The sequence below is a fragment of the Capra hircus genome, chromosome 4 (genome assembly GCF_001704415.2).
Source record: "Capra hircus breed San Clemente chromosome 4, ASM170441v1, whole genome shotgun sequence".
NCBI classification, from domain to species: Eukaryota; Metazoa; Chordata; class Mammalia; order Artiodactyla; family Bovidae; genus Capra; species Capra hircus.
Window position 1 is genome coordinate 88119718 of NC_030811.1, and position 19406 is coordinate 88139123.

Genomic DNA, 19406 nt, shown 5'->3' on the forward strand with positions numbered 1-19406 from the left:
CTGAATTATTGACCTACTTTCAGTATTTATTCTGAGGTCATGGAAATCCTCATCTGGGAAACCAAATAAATTTACATGTAAACTTTTACTACTAACTTATTAGCTCATGACTGAGGAGGTGAGATTTTCACAAAGCTGAATTTTCACAATCCCTAAGAAAATACATAAGCATGGACTTTAGAGATGATCGGAAGGTGTCTCTCTAACAGTGTTTTCGTTCGTTTTGCAGGCTGTAGGTTCCAGGCTTGCTGTAATTACCCAGAATATTACAAATCTTGGCACAGGCATTATCATATCCCTCATCTATGGCTGGCAGTTAACACTTCTCCTGTTAGCAATTGTACCCATCCTTGCAATAGCAGGAGTTATTGAAATGAAAATGCTGTCTGGACAAGCCCTGAAAGATAAGAAAGAACTAGAAGGTGCTGGGAAGGTGAGTCAAATGAGATAAAATTTCTGACCTGGGTAGAGTAAAATATTCTAAGCAGTGTTGTTCTGTTAGTCATGGCTACTTTCTATGCTCTGAGGATGGCTTTGGTTTTTGTTTCTTTGGCTGTGCTGAGTCTTCGTTGTGGCCTGTGAACTTAGTTGCAGCATGTGGGATCTTAGTCCCTGGACCAGGGATTGAACCTTGGCCCCCAGCATTAGGAGCACAGGGGTCTTAACCACTGGGCCACCAGGGAAGTCCCTGAGAATGTTTTTATAACCATTCCTCAAAGCAGTCTTATTTGACACTTACTCAGCAGATTGCAAACTGAAGAAAAGTAGCAAAACCAATTCTTAGACTCACAGACTGAAGAATCATTTTGTTGGACTTTTCTGCTGCTGCTACTAAGTCGCTTCAGTCGTGTCCTACTCTGTGCGACCCCATAGACGGCAGCCCACTAGGCTCCTCTGTCCCTGAGATTCTCCAGGCAAGAACACTGGAGTGGGTTGCTGCTTCCTTCTCCAATGCATAAAAGTGAAAATGAAGTCGCTCAGTCATGTCTGACTCCTAGCAACCCCATGGACTGCAGCCTACCAGGCTCCGTCCATGGGATTTTCCAGGCAAGAGTAGTGGAGTGGGTTGCCATTGCCTTCTCCGTGGACTTTTCTAGGTACAGACAATTGTTTTCATATCACTTTTTTTAAAATTTAAATTTATTTATTTTAATTGGAGGCTAATTACTTTACACTATTGTATTGGTTCTGCCACACATCAACATGAATCCACCATCGGCATACACGTGTTCCCCATCCTGAACCCCCCCTCCCACATCCCTCCCCGTACCATCCCTCCGGGTCATCTCAGTGCACCAGCCCCAAGCATCCTGTATCATGCATTGAACCTGGACTGGCGATTCATTTCTTATATGATATTATACATGTTTCCATGACATTCCCCCAAATCATCCCACCCTCTCCCTCTCCCACTGAGTCCAAAAGACTGTTCTATACATCTGTGTCTCTTTTGCTGTCTCGCATACAGGGTTATCATTACCATCTTTCTAAATTCCATATATATGCATTAGTATACAGTATTGGTGTTTTTCTTTCTGGCTTACTTCACTCTGTATAATAGGCTCCAGTTTCATCTACCTCATTAGAACTGATTCAAATATGTTCTTTTTAATGGCTGAGTAATACTCCATTGTATATATGTACCACAGCTTTCTTGTCCATTCATCTGCTGATGGACAGCTAGGTTGCTTCCATGTCCTGGCTATTATAAACAGTGCTGCGATGAACATTGGGGTACATGTGTCTCTTTCAGTTCTGGTTTCCTTGGTGTGTATGCCCAGCAGTGGGATTGCTGGGTCATAAGGCAGTTCTATTTCCAGTTTTTAAGGAATCTCCACACTGTCCTCCATCGTGGCTATACTAGTTCGCATTCTCCCCAACAGTGTAAGAGGGTTCCCTTTTCTCCACACCCTCTCCAGCATTTATTGCTTGTAGACTTTTGGATCACAGCCATTCTGACTGGTGTGAAATGGTACCTCATTGTGGTTTTAATTTGCATTTCTCTGATAATGAGTGATGTTGAGCATCTTTTCATGTGTTTGTTAGCCATGTGTATGTCTTCTTTGGAGAAATGTCTGTTTAGTTCTTTGGCCCATTATTTGATTGGGTCATTTATTTTTCTGGAATTGAGCTGCAGGAGTTGCTTGTATATTTTTGAGATTAGTTCTTTGTCCACTGCTTCGTTTGCTATTATTTTCTCCCATTCTGAAGGCTGTCTTTTCACTTTGCTTATAGTTTCCTTTGTTGTGCAGAAGCTTTTAATTTTACTTAGGTCCCATTTGTTTATTTTTGCTTTTATTTCCTATATTCTGGGAGGTGGGTCATAGAGGATCCTGCTATGATTTATGTCAGAGAGTGTTTTGCCTATGTTCTCCTCTAGGAGTTTTATAGTTTCTGGTCTTATGTTTAGATCTTCAATCCATTTTGAGTTTAATTTCACAATTTGTATGGAAATACAAAAAACCTCGAATAGCCAAAGCAATCTTGAGAAAGAAAAATGGAACTGGAGGAATCAACCTGTCTGACTTCAGGCTCTACTACAAAGCCACAGTCATCAAGACAGTATGGTACTGGCACAAAGACAGAAATACAGATCAATGGAACAAAATAGAAAGCCCAGAGATAAATCCACACACCTATGGACACCTTATCTTTGACAAAAGAGGCAAGAATATACAGTGGATAAAGGCAATCTCGTTAACAAGTGGTGCTGGGAAAACTGGTCAACCACTTGTAAAAGAATGAAACTAGAACACTTCATATCACTTTTTCTCCTTCCTTCCCCTTTCTCCAGAGTTGCTTTATTGAGGAAAGGAGGCCTATTTAATTAGATGTGGGGAGGGGAGATTTTAAAAAACTTGAAAAGTCTTAAAGGTATTCACTCTAACTGGCTAAAACACTATCACTCTTTCCCCATCATTACACCTCCTCCCTTCATGCTACCTGTGTTTGCCGTCTGTTGTTGTTAGTCGCTCAGTCATGTCCGACTGTTTGCAACCCCATGGACTATAGCCTGCGAAGCTCCTCTGTCCATGGGATTTCCCAGGCAAGAATAACTGGAGTGGGTTGTCACTTCCTTCCCCAGGAGGTCTTCCCAACCCAGGGATCAAACCTGCGCCTCCTGTTTCCTGTACTGGCAAGCGGATTCTTCACCACTGCCTGAACCACCTGGGAAGCCCCGTCCACCCTCCGCCCTACCACTCTTTGCTGGGGATGGGGCATGCTGCACGCCTGCCTCTTTGTCATTGTTGCTTCATTTGCATTTTGAATCTCCCTTTTTTCCCAAAAAGTTTTACTTTATATTGGAGCATAGTTGATTAACACGGTTGTGTTAGTTTGAGGTGTGCAGCAAAGTGGTTCAGTTGCACATGTCTCTGTTCTTTGTCAGCTTCTTTCTTCACTTAGGTCGTTACCGAGTTTTGAGTGGAGCTGTTGTTTTGAACAGAGGCGTGTACGGCAGTTGCTCTGCTCCTCAGGGTGGCCTGTGAGACAGGTTCTTCTATTGGCTCCTTTCGCAGGGGAGGCTGAGGCACAGGCAGGCAATGCCACAGTGCCTTAGAGCTCATACGTTTCAGAGCCACGATTCAAACGCAGACAGTCATGCTCCCAAGTTGTACCTCAGTTAAGAAACAAAGAGGTCTTTGACATATACAGACTACCATGTGTAAAATACATAGCTGGTGGGAAGCTGCTGTTTAACACAGGTAACTCAGCTCAGTGCCCTGTGCTGACCTAGGGGAGTAGGATGGAGGGGAAGCGGGAGGCTCAGAAGGAAGGTGGTATACGTACACTTAGAGCTGATTCACATTGTTGTACAGAGGAAACCAACACAACATTGTAAAGCAGTTATCCTCCATTAAAGAAAATAAAACAGAGTCTGCTGATGGTGGAGCATAGTCTGATATCACATGATCTGTGTCACTGCAGAAATGAGCAGTCAGAGCCGAGCTCCCTCAGAACTAGGCCTACCGTCCAGGATAGGGTGACATCTACCTGTGGACCCTCCAAGGTCCCTAAGAGTCAAGGCAGCAACCCGGGCAGATCCAGTGGCCTTGGGTCCTTTGTCTCTGGACCAGGCAGCTCACCAATAAGGGTGATGAAACGGGTCCTTTGGTTGGTTATCAGCACTCACGCTTTTTCCGTTGCCTCCCTGCTATCTCCTCTGACTTTCTGTACCCTGTGTCCTTGGGATTCCTTCAGGAAACTTCTTTGGATCAGCTTTAGTGCTTCTCGGTGATTGTCTGGGGGAGAAGGTCCTCATGTGAGGTTTCCCTTTGGTCCTGAAGTCCAGCAGCATGGTGCTGGCCCTCGGACATTGGCTGTGGTCAGGCCCAGGTGACGTTGGCCCCTGGCAGGGAGTCCGTCCTGTGACCAGTCACTCCATTTAATCCTGTCCTTTGTGGGATTTTCCCCTGTGGTGTTGATTCGTCTAATGAGAAGATGGAAAAGCGTGCACACGAAAAAAGTGCATTACTGTTTCTAGTGTCGTTTACGGAGGTGTTCAAAGTGCCCCAGAGAGGAGGTTCAGGTTGTTTGTAGGAGGAAGACCAGTCGGAAGCTGATTCATTGCAAGCCACAGGTTTTCACCTTAGAAGTATTGCGTTAGCTTTAAGACTGTGGTAATTTGTTGGAAGTGGGGCAGGTAAAGGGGTGCAGATGGAAACGGATATGTTTGAGTTTAGCAGGTTTTCTGGATAAAGGTTGGGAGTGAGGTAAATGCTGTAAATCAGTGGTGGTTCATGAGAGACATAAAAGCAGGTAGGGGAAGTGATTGCTGCAGCAACCAGTCTGCTACTGCTGCTGCTAAGTCGCTTCAGTCATGTCCAACTCTGTGCGACCCCATAGATGGCAGCCCACCAGGCTCCCCGATCCCTGGGATTCTCCAGGCAAGAACACTGGAGCAGGTTGCCATTTCCTTCTCCAATGCATGAAAGTGAAAAGTGAAAGTAAAGTCGGTCAGTTGTTTCTGACTCCTAGCAACCCCATGGACTGCAGCCTACCAGGCTCCTCCGTCCATGGGATTTTCCAGGCAAGAGTACTGGAGTGGAGTGTCATTGCCTTCTACAACCAACCAGTCTATGAAATAGTAAAAGTCAGCTCCCATCTGATCGTCATTCTCAGGCTACCAGTTATTGATTGTTTATTATATACCAGGCATCATGCTAAGAATGTTACATGTTCTCACTTGATACTCTCAATAACCCTTTTGAATTACCCTGTTAGATTATAAAACTCAGGGTTCAGAGGAGTCAGGTAACTTGCCCAAAGTCACATAGCAGCAGCCTAATTGGTCTGTCTGTCCACTTTTTATATTTGTCTCACAGAGGCCTCAGTCAACTCTTATAACACAAATAAGATCTTGCTAACCTCCACCTGTCTAGTGACTTCTGATCACACTGGCAATAAAATCAACCCTGGATTATGAAACTCTGCGTGAGCCAGCCCATGATGACTGCTCTGACCCTGTCTTGCGCTGCTGTCTCCCTCATCCACCCTGCCCTGGCCTCATGGGCCTCCTTTCATTTCCTACAAAACTCCAAGCTGGTTCCCTCTGATCTTCATAGCTCTTCTGAGAGGTCTCTCCTGATGTTCAAGTTCATTCCTGACACTTTTCTGCACTTGCTGTTTCTTTCCCACTTGTTTATTGATTAATGACTGTCTTCCCTACCTAGGTGGGGACCAGTAGCATATCTGTTGTTTCCCTTAGAAGGACGGATCAGGTCCAGGATTGCAGAGCAGGACTGTGTGATCTCAGAGCCGGCTCTTAAAACCTCTACACTGCTCGTGATCTCTGCCCCATTGATGTCTGTCACATTACTCACAAATGAACATTTTTATAGAATAGATGCTTTTTCTTCTTTAGAAATAAAAGCCGTAATCACACTTGAGTTGCTACAAGGGTAGAAAGAGAAGTGTGAGGTTTTTCAGGAAATGTATGCATATTTTTTGCATTCCTAAAAATTATTTAGTACATGATGGTTTCTGAGGGAAACCCAGTGCTATTGATATTTCCTCCTCTTGAATTACAACTTCTCTCTCCTCACAGTGGTTACTGAGTCTCTATGTAAAATCTGGAGCAAATGAAGCTGTGAGGATGCAGAATACTAATTAAGCCTTTTCCTAATTTCTTCTTGTGTGACAAGATGAAGATGATTGTGCAGTGATTATATTATTTTACTCACTATTCAAGGTGTGCAACTCATGAACTCACTTTTATTGGGCTGTCCACACACTCTATAAAGTGATGACGTTACAAACCAAACAATACGCACTGGCGTTAGAAAAAATGTGCCCAGAAAATAAGTATTTCTTAAAATCATTACATGGAAATTCACAGTAAAGTCTGGTTTTTTTTCAGCAGACAGTTTTAAAGATTGCTGAATTTTCTTAACTAGTGAAAAAAAAAAGCTTTTTGTTTGAAGCCTCATAAATGAAAATATTTCTACCAACGATTATCTCTGAGGGTCTGACTCGAGGTGGATTTTTTCCTCTAACTTTTTGCTTTCTGCACTGTTAGTATTTTCTAAAATAAGTATAATTTTTATAATATGTAAAGAATTGCATAAAATATTTTAACATAAATTGAATCTGGACATTTCCCTGTATTTGTTAGTAGCTTATGGTAAACTTGATATGCAGATGACACCACCCTTATGGCAGAAAGTGAAGAGGAACTCAAAAGCCTCTTGATGAAAGTGAAAGAAGAGAGTGAAAAAGTTGGCTAAAGCTCAACATTCAGAAAACGAAGATCATGGCATATGGTCCCATCACTTCATGGGAAATAGATGGGGAAACAGTGGAAATGCTTACTCCTTGGAAGAAAAGTTATGAGCAACCTAGATAGCATATTGAACAGCAGAGACATTACTTTGCCAACAAAGGTCCGTCTAGTCAAGGCTATGGTTTTTCCTGTGGTCATGTGTGGATGTGAGAGTTGGACTGTGAAGAAAGCTGAGCACCGAAGAATTAATGCTTTTAAACTGTGGTGTTGGAGAAGACTCCTGAGAGACCCTTGGACTGCAAGGAGATCCAACCAGTCCATTCTGAAGGAGATCAGCCCTGGGATTTCTTTGGAAGGAATGATGCTAAAGCTGAAACTCCAGTACTTTGGCCACCTCATGCGAAGAGTTGACTCATTGGAAAAGTCTCTGATGCTGGGAGGAATTGGGGGCAGGAGGAGAAGGGGACGACAGAGGATGAGATGGCTAGATGGCATCACGGACTCGATGGACGTGAGTTTGAGTGAACTCCAGGAGTTGGTGATGGACAGGGAGGCCTGGCATGCTGTGATTCATGGGGTCGCAAAGAGTCGGACACGACTGAGCGGCTAAAATGAACTATGATAAACTTAGTTCAGTCTTGTTGGCCTGCTGGGTCAGAATATAATATTTTTAACTTTATTTTTAAATTACCTTTTTTGTTTTTAAGAATATGGTATTAATTTCTTTCTTCTAGTAGCCTTTTGCATTAGTCTTTAAAACCAACAATGTCCTATCAAATATTCACTATTATCTTTGAAGTTAGGTATTGGTGTAGGATTCAGTAAAGAATCAGTGAGATTTTGGATTTGTGATTTTTGTGCCATAAATCACTCTCATATAATTGAATTTGTCCGTATTAGAGTCAGTTCTGACCAGGGAAGAGGCCAGAGAAAGTAAGAACATCTTAATATGGGTAATTTCTCTTAGTGATTTATAATTTAGACTTACAATCTAAAAATTATTTGTCTTAAAATTAGAGCTAAAAGGGACTCCAGAGACCCTCTTGTCTACCCTCATTTTATAGATGAGGAGAACAAGACAGAGAGATGTTTTAAGGTCCAATGCTGAAGCAGGCTGAAATATCATTTTGTATTGTACACTGGTGTTTTCTGTATTTTCTATAGCCTTTTTACCCCGACTCTAAAAAGTGGTAAATGATGTATTTGTCCAAATGAGATAGCCTTGTTGGAAGTTAACTTTTAACTAAAACATAATCAAATGATAGTAACTTTCTGGACAACAAATTGTTAATATGTGCTATACTACTTAAAAATTAGTTTATTTTCCTTGACTTTGTTAATTCACTTTTAAGAATGTCTAAGAAAATAATTTAATAGGGACGTAAATGTGCAAGGATGTTTTCACAACATTCTTTTTATTAAGAATGGAAAACTTTGTTCAGTAAAAGCTTTGTTCAGTGGCCCTTTAAACAACCCGTTGTTAATATATATATTTAATAACCTTGGAAAAAGCTCTTGATATTTGTTAAAGCAAAAATAAGACCTTAAAGTCAAACATAGAGCTGCAGCCCAATTTTGTTAAACAGGTATATTTTTAGAAAATAACAGCACGTAAGCTATTATGTAAAGTACACCAATATGTAATTTTCATTATATTCATCATCTTTTCAGTACTTTCCAAATATTCTTTAGTTGTCTCAAATGACAATTATGCAGAGAAAAATATAAACATTACGTTATATATTTTTAATAATAGCAATTATAATGATATTATAATAATTTACGTATAATAATAATGAACTTGAAATGTGACAATCATAGAAGAGAGAGTACTTCAATAGAGGTAAAATACTGAATTCTCAGGTTACTTTCCCTCCTGTAAAGCTATGTGGCTTTAGGTAGGGGCCTTCATCTGTTGACACTTGAGAATCTCTTTCTGCAGAGAGGAGTTTAAATTAGCTCATGTTCTTTCCAGATCTAAAACTCAATTTGATAATGTATTTAGTATCTCTTTCAATAGCAAAGAAACTCAGAGGTCATAATAAATATTATTTAATATATGATATTAATCTCTCTAGTGGAATTCCAACTCATTGCCACTGTTGGCTTTTGTACCTTTAGTGACGGAGTGTTCTCTATTACAGATTGCCACTGAAGCGATAGAAAACTTCCGGACTGTTGTTTCTTTGACTCGGGAGGAGAGGTTTGAATATATGTACGCCCAGAGTTTGCAGGTACCATACAGGTAATAGCCACTGACGAGTAGGAGGGGAGTATGGGGAGTTTTTCAATCATCAGGTTTGTTTTCAGGAAAATTACTTTGACCAGAAGGTAGGGAGTAAGTGGAGAGACTTCTAGAAGGGAACCAACTGGGGAGCAGCTGTGGTTCTCCTACTTTTGCATTCCAGTCCCCCATAATGAAAAGGAAATATTTTTTGGGTGTTAGTTCTAGAAGGACTTGTAGGTCTTCATAGAACCGTTCAACTTTAGCTTCCGGTCCCATCCCTTCATGGCAAATAGATGGGGAAACAGTGACTGACTTTATTTTTCTGGGCTCCAAAATCACTGCGGATTGTGATTGCAGCCATGAAATTAGAAGACGCTTGCTCGTTGGAAGGAAAGTTATGACCAACCTTGATAGCATATTCAAAAGCAGAGACATAACTTTGCCAACAAAGGTCTGTCTAGTCAAGGCTATGGTTTTTCCAGTAATCATGTATGGATGTGAGAGTTGGACTATAAAAAAGGCTGAGTGCAGAAGAATTGATGCTTTTGAACTGTGGTGTTGGAGAAGACTCTTGAGAGTCCCTTGGACTGCAAGGAGATCCAGCCAGTCCATCCTAAAGGAGATCAGTCCTGGGTGTTCATTGGAGGGCCTGATGTTGAAGCCGAAACTCACACACTTTGGCCACCTGATGCGGAGAGCTGACTCATTTGAAAAGACCCTGATGCTGGGAAAGATTGAGGGCAGGAGGAGAAGGGGACAACAGAGGATGAGATGGTTGGATGGCATCACCGACACAATGGACATGGGTTTGGGTGAACTCCAGGAGTTAGTGTGGACAGGGAGGCCTGGCGTGCTGTGCTTCATGGGGTCACAAAGAGTCGGACACGACTGAGCGACTAAACTGAACTGTAATTCTCCAAGAGAGGAATCACAGGACCTGACCTAAGGCAAGGATGTCTCTGAGGTAGATCCAGTAAGAACAAGTAACCGAGGGCAGGGGAGGGAGCGAGGATACTGAGAATGCCTCTGACCCTGTGTTTGCGTCATGACCCTACTACAAGATCCTGCTGGGAATGAGTTCTTTGTGGAACATGAAATTCGGTGTGTCTGTGAGGCTTGAGGGGTGGTGCTTCCTGAGGACACCCTCCCTTCCTTGTTCTCTGTACCTGTCTCCAGTGCAGACCCTTTGTCCTTTAAGGAACTCACAGTGAGTGCTCTAAAAAGTGACGTGGATACGAGCAGGCCCGACCTATTTGACTCTCTTGTTTCTTATACGATGAAAGGAGCAGACTTGGGTTTTACAGTAGAACCTTTTTATAGGAAAAAAATTTTTTAAATCCCAGTCCTCGAAACAGAAGCAGAGCTGCTCTGCTTGAAACAGGCCCACTCACCAGTCTGTGCCCACACCACCCAGCTCCATGTGGCTCAAAACCACACATGTTAACTCCCTGGGGGCGCCTTCCCTAAACCCCCAGAGGGTTAGTTCCTCCTCGTTTCTTGCTGTAACATGTTATAAGGTAAACGTCCACTGCATGAGTCATCCAGCTCAGCTCCTGGGTCCCCAAGGACAAGAACATAGCTGGTACCTCTGCGTGGCCCTTCACGTCCCTGCAGCTCACGGGTGTTGGGTCAACACGTGTTGAGCGATTGTTCAGTGTAGAGTACGTATATGTAACATGTCCATGGGTGGGGGGTAGGGAAGGAGTGCATTAACCCCTAACAAACTCTTCTTGTCCTTGGCTTATTTTACCTTGACCTCAACACTTCGAGGTGTGGTTAGTTCTCTGCTGAAGTGGAGATGTGAGGACCAAATTTAGTGTTTTGGAAATGAAACCCATTTTGTCTGCTATGCCACCATCCCCTACTGCTAACACATCAAAGATTATGTTTTAAGGACTGAGAAACAAAAGTCAAGTAAATGTGAGAATGTCTTCTTTTCAGAAACTCTTTGAGGAAAGCACATGTCTTTGGAATTGCATTTTCCATCACCCAGGCAATGATGTATTTCTCCTATGCTGGCTGTTTCCGGTTTGGTGCCTACTTGGTGGCCCAAGGCATCATGGAGTTTCAGGATGTTCTCTTGTAAGTATGGGGCTCCTATTGACAGTCGGGCTCTAGAAATGAAACCGAGGAGCATGTGCTTCATGCCTGGATAGGAAGCCTTACTGTGAAGCTTCATGAAGAGGTTTTGGTGATTTAGAAGTTAGCGTTTTGCCACCGAGTCTCCTTGTGTTACTCTGAAAGCATCCCATTTCATTTGGAGAATTGGTATCTGCCCTTCTCCCCAGTACTGACTCACACATTTGACCTTCTCAAATCCATGTCTAGGTGGGGTTGTGATTCATCGAGGGGTTTCCAGCAGGCCTGGGTGTTTGGGAAGGAGCCTCACCCAGAGTCAAGTACCTAGTTCCTTTGAGAAGATTCTGAACAGGGCAGCTAAAGAATAGATGTGGAGCACTGAGTTCTGAGAGCCCTGGAATGTTCTAGGATACATTTGCTTTGCTTAATAAAGGGAATTAGAAGGTAAGAGCTGGAGAAATTGAGGAATGAAAAAGGAAAGCAGTATGGGAATATCTGGCTCATCACTGTGAAATGCAGAAGATTGTACCTGGGTCAGAAGACAGGCCTGGACTTCCTTCTAAAATACTGAATATACAGTTAAACTAGAATATGTGGTTTGGTAGTGAAAAGTGAGTGTAATTTTTCTGAGTGTCTTGATTTGGTGATGTGTGAGCTGCCCTTTGATAGCATACCATAATCAGTGGTGACAGTTTTATATTTAAACCAGCATCATGGAAACTTGGAAGTATGTGTCAGTATAACATTCCCATCCTATTTAGACGTCGATCTGTGCATGCATTCCAGGTTTCTCAGGATGACCCCAACAGAAGATTGTAAAATTTCCACCCAGCCTGTCTGACAGATGATATGCAGGTGCTCTTTATAACTATGACCAAAAGATTGTAATCAGGCATCACTGGTATTGGTGCTTGATTAGATAATTATTTGATAATTATTGCTTTGAAAGTGAAAGTATAGTCACTCAGTTGTGTCCGACTCTCTGCGATCCTATGGACTGTAGCCCACCAGGCTTCTCTATCCATGGGATTTTCCAGGCAAGAATACTGGAGTGGGTTGCCATTTCCTTCTCCAGGAGATCTTCTGGACCCAGGGATTGAACTCAGGTCTCCCAAATTGCAGGCAGACTCTTTACCGTCTGAGTCACCAGAGAATCCGAATTAGTGCTTTACTCTGAGGTTAAGGTATTCAGCTGATGGAAGTTGCTGACTCTCGGATTGTTAAATTCAGAAAATAAGTCTTCTGAGTAAGAGATAGGGGAGACCTGACTGAAGAGCTATCTGTTTGAAAAAGATCCCACAGGTCTAGATAAGAAGACCAAATGAACCATCTAAGTGATTTGTTCATGGACTCACGGTATGATCCTGGGAAGATCCCCATGTTGTATCGGTTCTAGGTCCACTGTTTAAAAAGACATTTTGATCAGTGTGTCCAGAGAAGGGCAGCTGGAATGTTGGGAGTGAAAGGAGTTACCACAGATGCACAGGGCTTTTTAACTTATATTCCAGTTCTTTGAAGGGCAGTATTAGGCAAAAGGACGTACATTTCTCTTTGATTTGAAAAAGAACTTTTTAACAAAAGACTTCCTCCAGCAAACTTCCTCCTTCCTGAAACAAAGCATGGGAGCTGGCCTGGGGTGTGTGCCCTGGCACAAACTTGGAGAGCTGGACTTGACATCCTGTGAAGTCCTTCCCGACTTGAAGCTGCTATGATTCTCATGATGTAGATTAAGAATGGCGATGCAGGGACTTCGTTGGTGGTCCAGTGGTTAGGACTCAGTTGCTTTCAGTACTGTGGCCTGAGTTCGATCCCTAGGGTGATCTAAGATCTCAGAAGCTGCAGCATGGCCAAAAAAAAAAAAACCAAGAATAACTCAGTGCATCTTGAGAGCAGCACACTATCTGGCTGTGTAAGGAGCTCTCTTCCTTGCTGCATGGCTCACAGCTTTTCTAAGGCTCTGATCCAGTTCCAGCAAAACTACTTATATCCATTATTGATGGCCACAGATACTGCTGCAAGACAGCCACCCACTAGCCCCTGGGAATGCACAATAGTGAACATTTGTTCTTGGCTCTGAAGTCTTAAGTGGGTCAGCCAGGCAGTTCTGCTGTCTGGGCTAGGCAGAGGAGATCTCAGCTGGGCTCACGCGTGGGTGCAGTGAGCAATGGGCTGGTTGGCTGGGGCCCACACAACACTCTTCTGTCTGTGCCTTGTCCTCCAGCAAGCCAGCCGGGCTTGTGGTTGTGACAGGAGCATGCAAGGCCCCCTGAATCATAGGCTTGGAGCTGGAAACCGTCGCTTCCACCACATCCTGTTGGCCAGAGCAAGTCCCAAGGCCAACCCAGATTCCAAGGGTAGGAAGACAAATTCCACTTCTTCCATGGAGAGGCTGCCAGGTCACATTATAAGAAGGCGAAAGCCCAGAGAGAGATGAAACATGGGGTCATTTTACAGTCAGTTAACCACACTGATATGAACTTATAGGAAACGGTTGTCTTATTTTTTGGCTAATGTGTTGGGATTCTTTGAGGTAGCGCTCTCAGGTTGTAGAAGTGTCACTCTGGCATCGCAGTCGGTAACTGTGGGCACGTTTTGTCTTTGTTGTTGGCAGAGTGTTCTCAGCTGTTGTCTTTGGTGCCATGGCTGTGGGACAGGTCAGTTCGTTTTCTCCTGACTATGCCAAGGCCAAAGTGTCAGCAGCCCACGTCATCAATATCATTGAAAATACTCCTCTGATCGACAGCTACAGCACGGAAGGCCTAAAGCCGGTCAGTTTCATGTTTTGAGTATGTGACCTGCTCCTAACTGATGAATGAATGGAATCTCAGTGGAAGTTTAATAAAATCTGTGCTTTTACTTGCTGGTAGTAAAATGAAACTTTCTTGATCATGGGTTCATTTTAATAAATGCTGATAATATTGATACATGTTAACATCTAGTACTTTTATATAACAAAGCCACAGGGATATAGGAATACTGCCCATTTTATACACAAATCCTGCGAATCAGGTTTTCTTATGTGTAGGTAATTCTGTTATAGCTTTGGGTTATCACATTTGTATTGTGTTAATGAGACATGCGGTGGGAACACGGACCCTTTTAGATCTGTATTACTTTCTAGCAGTTACAACTGAAGCTTGATTGGAATCCAAGATTGCTGCCTTCTGATACCTGGCAGTACAGAGGACTGGCTCTAAAGTCAGTTTTCAGGATTGCAGCAATGAAATTTACTTCCACTGTCCTGATTTTAGAGTACAGTGGAAGGAAATGTGGCATTTAATGACGTCGTGTTCAACTACCCGACTCGACCAGACGTCCCGGTGCTTCGGGGGCTGAGCCTGGAGGTGAAGAAGGGCCAGACGCTGGCCCTGGTGGGCAGCAGCGGCTGCGGGAAGAGCACGGTGGTCCAGCTCCTGGAGCGGTTCTATGACCCCTTGGCTGGCACAGTGGTGAGCACACTATTTTCTTTATTTTTTTGTGGAGTGTGGTTGATTTACAATGTTGTGTTACTTTCAGGTATATGACAAAGCTATTCAGTTATACATATATCCACTCTTTTTTCAGATTCCTACGCATATAGGTTGTTACAGAACATTGAGTAGAGTTCCCTCAACAGTAGGTCCTTGTCAGTTACCTGTTTTATATATAGAGGATTGTGTGTGCTAATCCCAGACTCCTAATTTATCCTTCTCCAACATGTTTCCCCTTTGGTAACCATAAGTGTGTTTTCGAAATCTGAGAGTCTTCTTTCTCTTTTGTAAGGTTCATTTGTATAATTTTAAAAAATTTGATTCCGCATGAGTGATAGCATATATTTGCCTTTCTTTATCTGAATTACTTCATTTAGTATAATGATCTGTAGGTCCTTCTGAGCATCCTTTCTTGTTCAGCTCATTCCAAATTTTTCATCTTCTTAATGCCTAGATGTATTTAATTCTCAACAATAAGCCATGGCTTTACAAACCTTTAAACAATGAGTCCACTTAAAGCCTGACCTGCTTGATACAGTCTCAAAGCTGTGTCCACTGTTCCAGCCAATTGGTCCTTTCCCTCAACTCTACCACCCTCCCCTCCTCTACAGGCAGCCTTTTTGCCTGCCATCCCCCTCCCCTTGGTCTCAGTTACTTGAGAGGGTCTGGGGGGTGGAAATCCGGAAAGGCAGAGGAGGGGTGCTGAGAGAAACCAGGTGGAAGCCAAGGATGGCAAGGAGAAGGCAGCCCCAGTGGCAGATGCCGTGGAGAGACGGGCACGATGAAGACTGCAGAGACGTGGGAGGGTCTGGCCGCTGATGGGCTGCTTCTGGCATTTCACAGGCTGCTCAGTGAAGTGGTGCTGGGGGAAAACAGGTGGCATGGCTGAGGAGTGGTTAGGAGGGAGCGGACACGAAGTGTGTGTAGGCCAGTGGCAGACCAAAGGAGAGGGAAGGAAAACATGCCTGGGCAGAACCCAGGGGAGATGGTTACCATGGGGAATCGTGAACATTGTTATGGCTGAAGATGGGATAAAACCATTGATGGAGAAAGGAAATTCACACACGTTCTAAGGGAAAAAAAAGCGATATCAACAAATTTGGGAAACAGATAAAGAACATAGAGGGATTCTCTTTTCTTTCTAAACTAATAGGGTACGTGAAGGGTCAAATTTATTCATGGGACATTCAGTAAACTGTCAATGAGTGCTTGTCAGGGACTATCCTAGGCACAGGGAAGGTGTTGTGAAGGGAGTAGGGACATTTTTTATTGTTATTTTTTGGTCGCACTGTGCAGCTTGTGGGATCTTAGTTCCCTGACCAGGGATGGAACCTGGGCCATTGCAGTGAAATTACGAAGTTGTAACTACTGGACCACCAGGGAACTCCCCCAAATAGTGAATTTTTAAATGACTGTAATGGGGACTAGAAAAAAATCAAATCAGGAAGGAGTGAAATTTATAGCAAAACATTTCCATTATGTAGGCCTTGAGTTATTGGTTATACTCAGGGGTGACATTCAAAATATTCAACAACTGGAATGGCCTGGGCACTGCCCAACCAGGATGGACACCTGCTTTGTACAGTGAGGCTGATGCCTGCCAGCTCCTTATGGGTCTTACTTGCATTAATGATAGACATGGAAATAGAATTTTCTAGCTGTAGGCGAGGGCTCTTTTCACTTCCTCACAGTAATCACAGTGATCATAAATATTTCTTACTGTATCCAAGGACAGTTGTGCCTTTAGTGAGTCTATTCTGTGACACTTATGTATGCTTTGTTCTTCTTTAAGCTTGGTTCCTTATTTTTACTACTTATTACATATTTTCTGTGAATTCTGACTTTATGCTTCAGTTTTATGATTAAAGTTTGGACAGAGAACTCTCAGTGAAGACCTTCCTGAGAAATGAAGCCATCCGAGGAGGAAATGTTGTCTCTCAGACAGTGATCATGGTCCTTAAGAGACATTTAGTAACCAGCATGTTATATGCTAATCTGTAGGAGATTCAACCAGTCCATTCTAAAGGAGATCAGCCCTGGGATTTCTTTGGAAGGAATGATGCTAAAGCTGAAACTCCAGTACTTTGGCCACCTCATGCGAAGAGCTGACTCATTGGAAAAGTCTCTGATGCTGGGAGGAATTGGGGGCAGGAGGAGAAGCGGACAACAGAGGATGAGATGGCTGGATGGCATCACTGACTTGATGGACGTGAGTCTGAGTGAACTCCGGGAGTTGGTGATGGACAGGGAGGCCTGGCATTCTGCGATTCATGGGGTTGCAAAGAGTCGAACACGACTGAGCGACTGAACTGAACTGAACTGAATGAATTATAGGGGATGCTTAAAGATTTTAACTGAAGAGATAGGGCATATCCTTCCATGAGTTAAAGAAGATAGCCTTTGAGACGTCTGTAGGGTCCATTGGTTAAGACTCCATACTTCGAATGTAGGGGACATGGGTTTGATCCCTAATGGGGGAACTAAGATCCCACATGCCACCTGGCGTGGCCAAAATTTTTTTTAAAACAGATGATAGATCTAGAGTTGATTCTTAAGGGAAAACTAGAACTAGAGGCATAAGGCTATACGGGTGTGCAATCAAGATGTTGTTTGATGAAAGAGATAATGTGAGCTGTGGCTGATGAGTGATTTGTTCCTAATGTAGCATAAGTTGGGCTTCCCAGGTGGGTAAAGAACCCGCCTGCCAATGTAGGAAGCTCAGGAGATATGAGTTCAGTCCATGGATCAGGGGATCCCCTGGCGGAGGGCATGGAAACCCGCTCCAGTATTCTTGCCTGGAGAATCCCCATGGACAGAGCAGCCTGGCAGGCTACTGCCCACGGGGTCACAAAGTCAGACACAACAAAAGCAACTAATCATGTCCGCATGCAGCATAAGTTGGCTGAAACAGCAGATTTAAGTAGAATAATGACTCAAACTTGTTGATTATAGCCCAGTTAGGAAAGGCAAAAAATTTCATTCCCCACCCAGCCCCCCCAGCTGCACTCATAGTCACTGTAGTGGGAAAACTCTTAGTAATAACAGAGTGTTGGAGTTGAAAACAGCAATAATGGTAAACAGTAAAATAATCAGACTACAAGAAAGTGAAGAAATAAATGAGTATTCTCCACATACATTAAGGCAGGGGAGCAAAATTAAAGACGTGAACCTTGTCAGTCATGGTTCGGCATAGGAAACAAAGCACTGTGGGTGTCCAAGCAGCTGCATGTTTAATAAGGGGTTCAGTGCTCACATCATGACTGGCAGAGGAGAGTCAGAGTTAGCACTCCCAGCATGCAGATCAGTGCCGCAGCTGTGATCCTGCGGCCAGGGAGCTGCCGGGCTTGTGCCCGTGTCTCAGCTGCTCCGAGCCTGAAGGCACAAGGACAGAGTCTCGCTGCTGCAAGAGCTGCTCTGCCGGAACGCAGCTGACAGCTCACCACAGCTTCTGGTTCCAGGTTTTGCACAGGGCATCTCACTGGTAGACCCTCAGTTACTTCTGGCGCCAGAAGGGAGCCTAGGAAATAGATTTTAGTCCTGCAGTCCCTTGACAGGGGAAAGGACAGACACAGGAGAATATGGACATGAGTGCTGAGTGCACAGGAGAATAACCCTCCCAGGACTACAGTGATGATGCCCTGCAAAGTGCCCTCATCAGTTGGAGGAACACGATGATCTGCTCCCATGTGCTTGCACTAGAGCTTTGAAATGCCACCAAGTGCTACACAGCAGCCAGCCTTCTTAGTCAAGTGCCAACAATAAAGGCTAGTAAATGTGCCAAGTTCTGTTTATGAACAAGCAATTAGTGATCTTGAAAGACTAAGTCAATAGGTTATTAGTGATTAGTTCTTACTGCCATGAAAAAAAAAATGAGTCTGGGGACTGGAGCGTCATTTGATTTTAAGAACTGAAGCGAGGACTTGACCTGAGGTCAGGAAATCCTCGTGACCATCAGCAAGCCTCAAGTCACACTTAGCAACATTGACCTGAGCAGTGGTTCTCAGACTAGTGTGGGTCCGAATGGCCTGGAGAGCTCACAAAGAATGCAGCCACCCTGGCTCATTCACATAGATTAGGACCTGGCCTTTTCATTTTTTAAACTTTCCCAGATGATTCTGATGCCAACCAGACTTTGAGAACCGCTAAACTGGTAACTTTGCAAGTTTCAGATCACACTGTGGCGAGTCTTACAAAAGGAAGCTATGGGATTGTTCAGAGAGTAGAGGTTCTGAGTTTTGTGGGGCCTGAAAGTTGTACAGTTTCAGGGACTATACTTGAAAGAGTTAGGAACACAGAATTAGTCACAAGCGTAAATATTTACTTCTAATGAAAAAAATTCACAACAAAATATTAAAGCCATAAGGATTCTGGTCCCTCTCCTTTTTAGGCAAGTTATCCTAAAGGCTTAGCCAGAAAAGCCCCCTGATTACAGGCTGACCTCCACTCACCCAGGACATTCTTTAACTCCCAGCATTTGCCTGCCCATAAGGGTCCTTGAATCTTACATTCATTAGCTTCACTGAGACTCACTCGAGTCTTGGGTCTTCCCCTCACCTTTCCTTTCTCCCCTTGCCCCTCCTACACACCACCATCAGAGTTCTCTCTCCCTCTTAGGACACAGCTAGAAGCCTGTCATCTGGCTGTTACCCAGTGGGTACCTGGGCTTAGGTGGACACATTGTTCCTTTGAAAGAAGAGGGGAAGTATTTTTCAATTCTCAACCACTGTGTACCCAAAATCTAACCTGTAGTGTGCAGACCTGAGTTTCCTCAGTCACTAAGAACGTGACCCTGCACAAGTGACTGAACTCTGCTCGTGTCCTTATCAGTAAAATGGGGATTGCTAAGTCACTTCAGTCGTGTCCAACTCCGTGCGACCCCATAGATGGCAGCCCACCAGGCTCCCCCGTC

At 43.7% G+C, this 19406-nt stretch overlaps 1 protein-coding gene across 1 annotated transcript in view; it reads left to right on the plus strand.

Moving 5' to 3' along the window:
* Window positions 1–19406, plus strand: part of LOC102174202 (multidrug resistance protein 1) — an 84626-nt gene that overhangs the window by 55674 nt on the left and 9546 nt on the right. The window contains exons 16-20 of the mRNA XM_018047305.1: window positions 230–433; window positions 8866–8966; window positions 10890–11030; window positions 13639–13795; window positions 14279–14476. Coding sequence (XP_017902794.1) covers window positions 230–433; window positions 8866–8966; window positions 10890–11030; window positions 13639–13795; window positions 14279–14476 — 801 coding nt within the window. The remainder of the gene's footprint in view (window positions 1–229; window positions 434–8865; window positions 8967–10889; window positions 11031–13638; window positions 13796–14278; window positions 14477–19406) is intronic.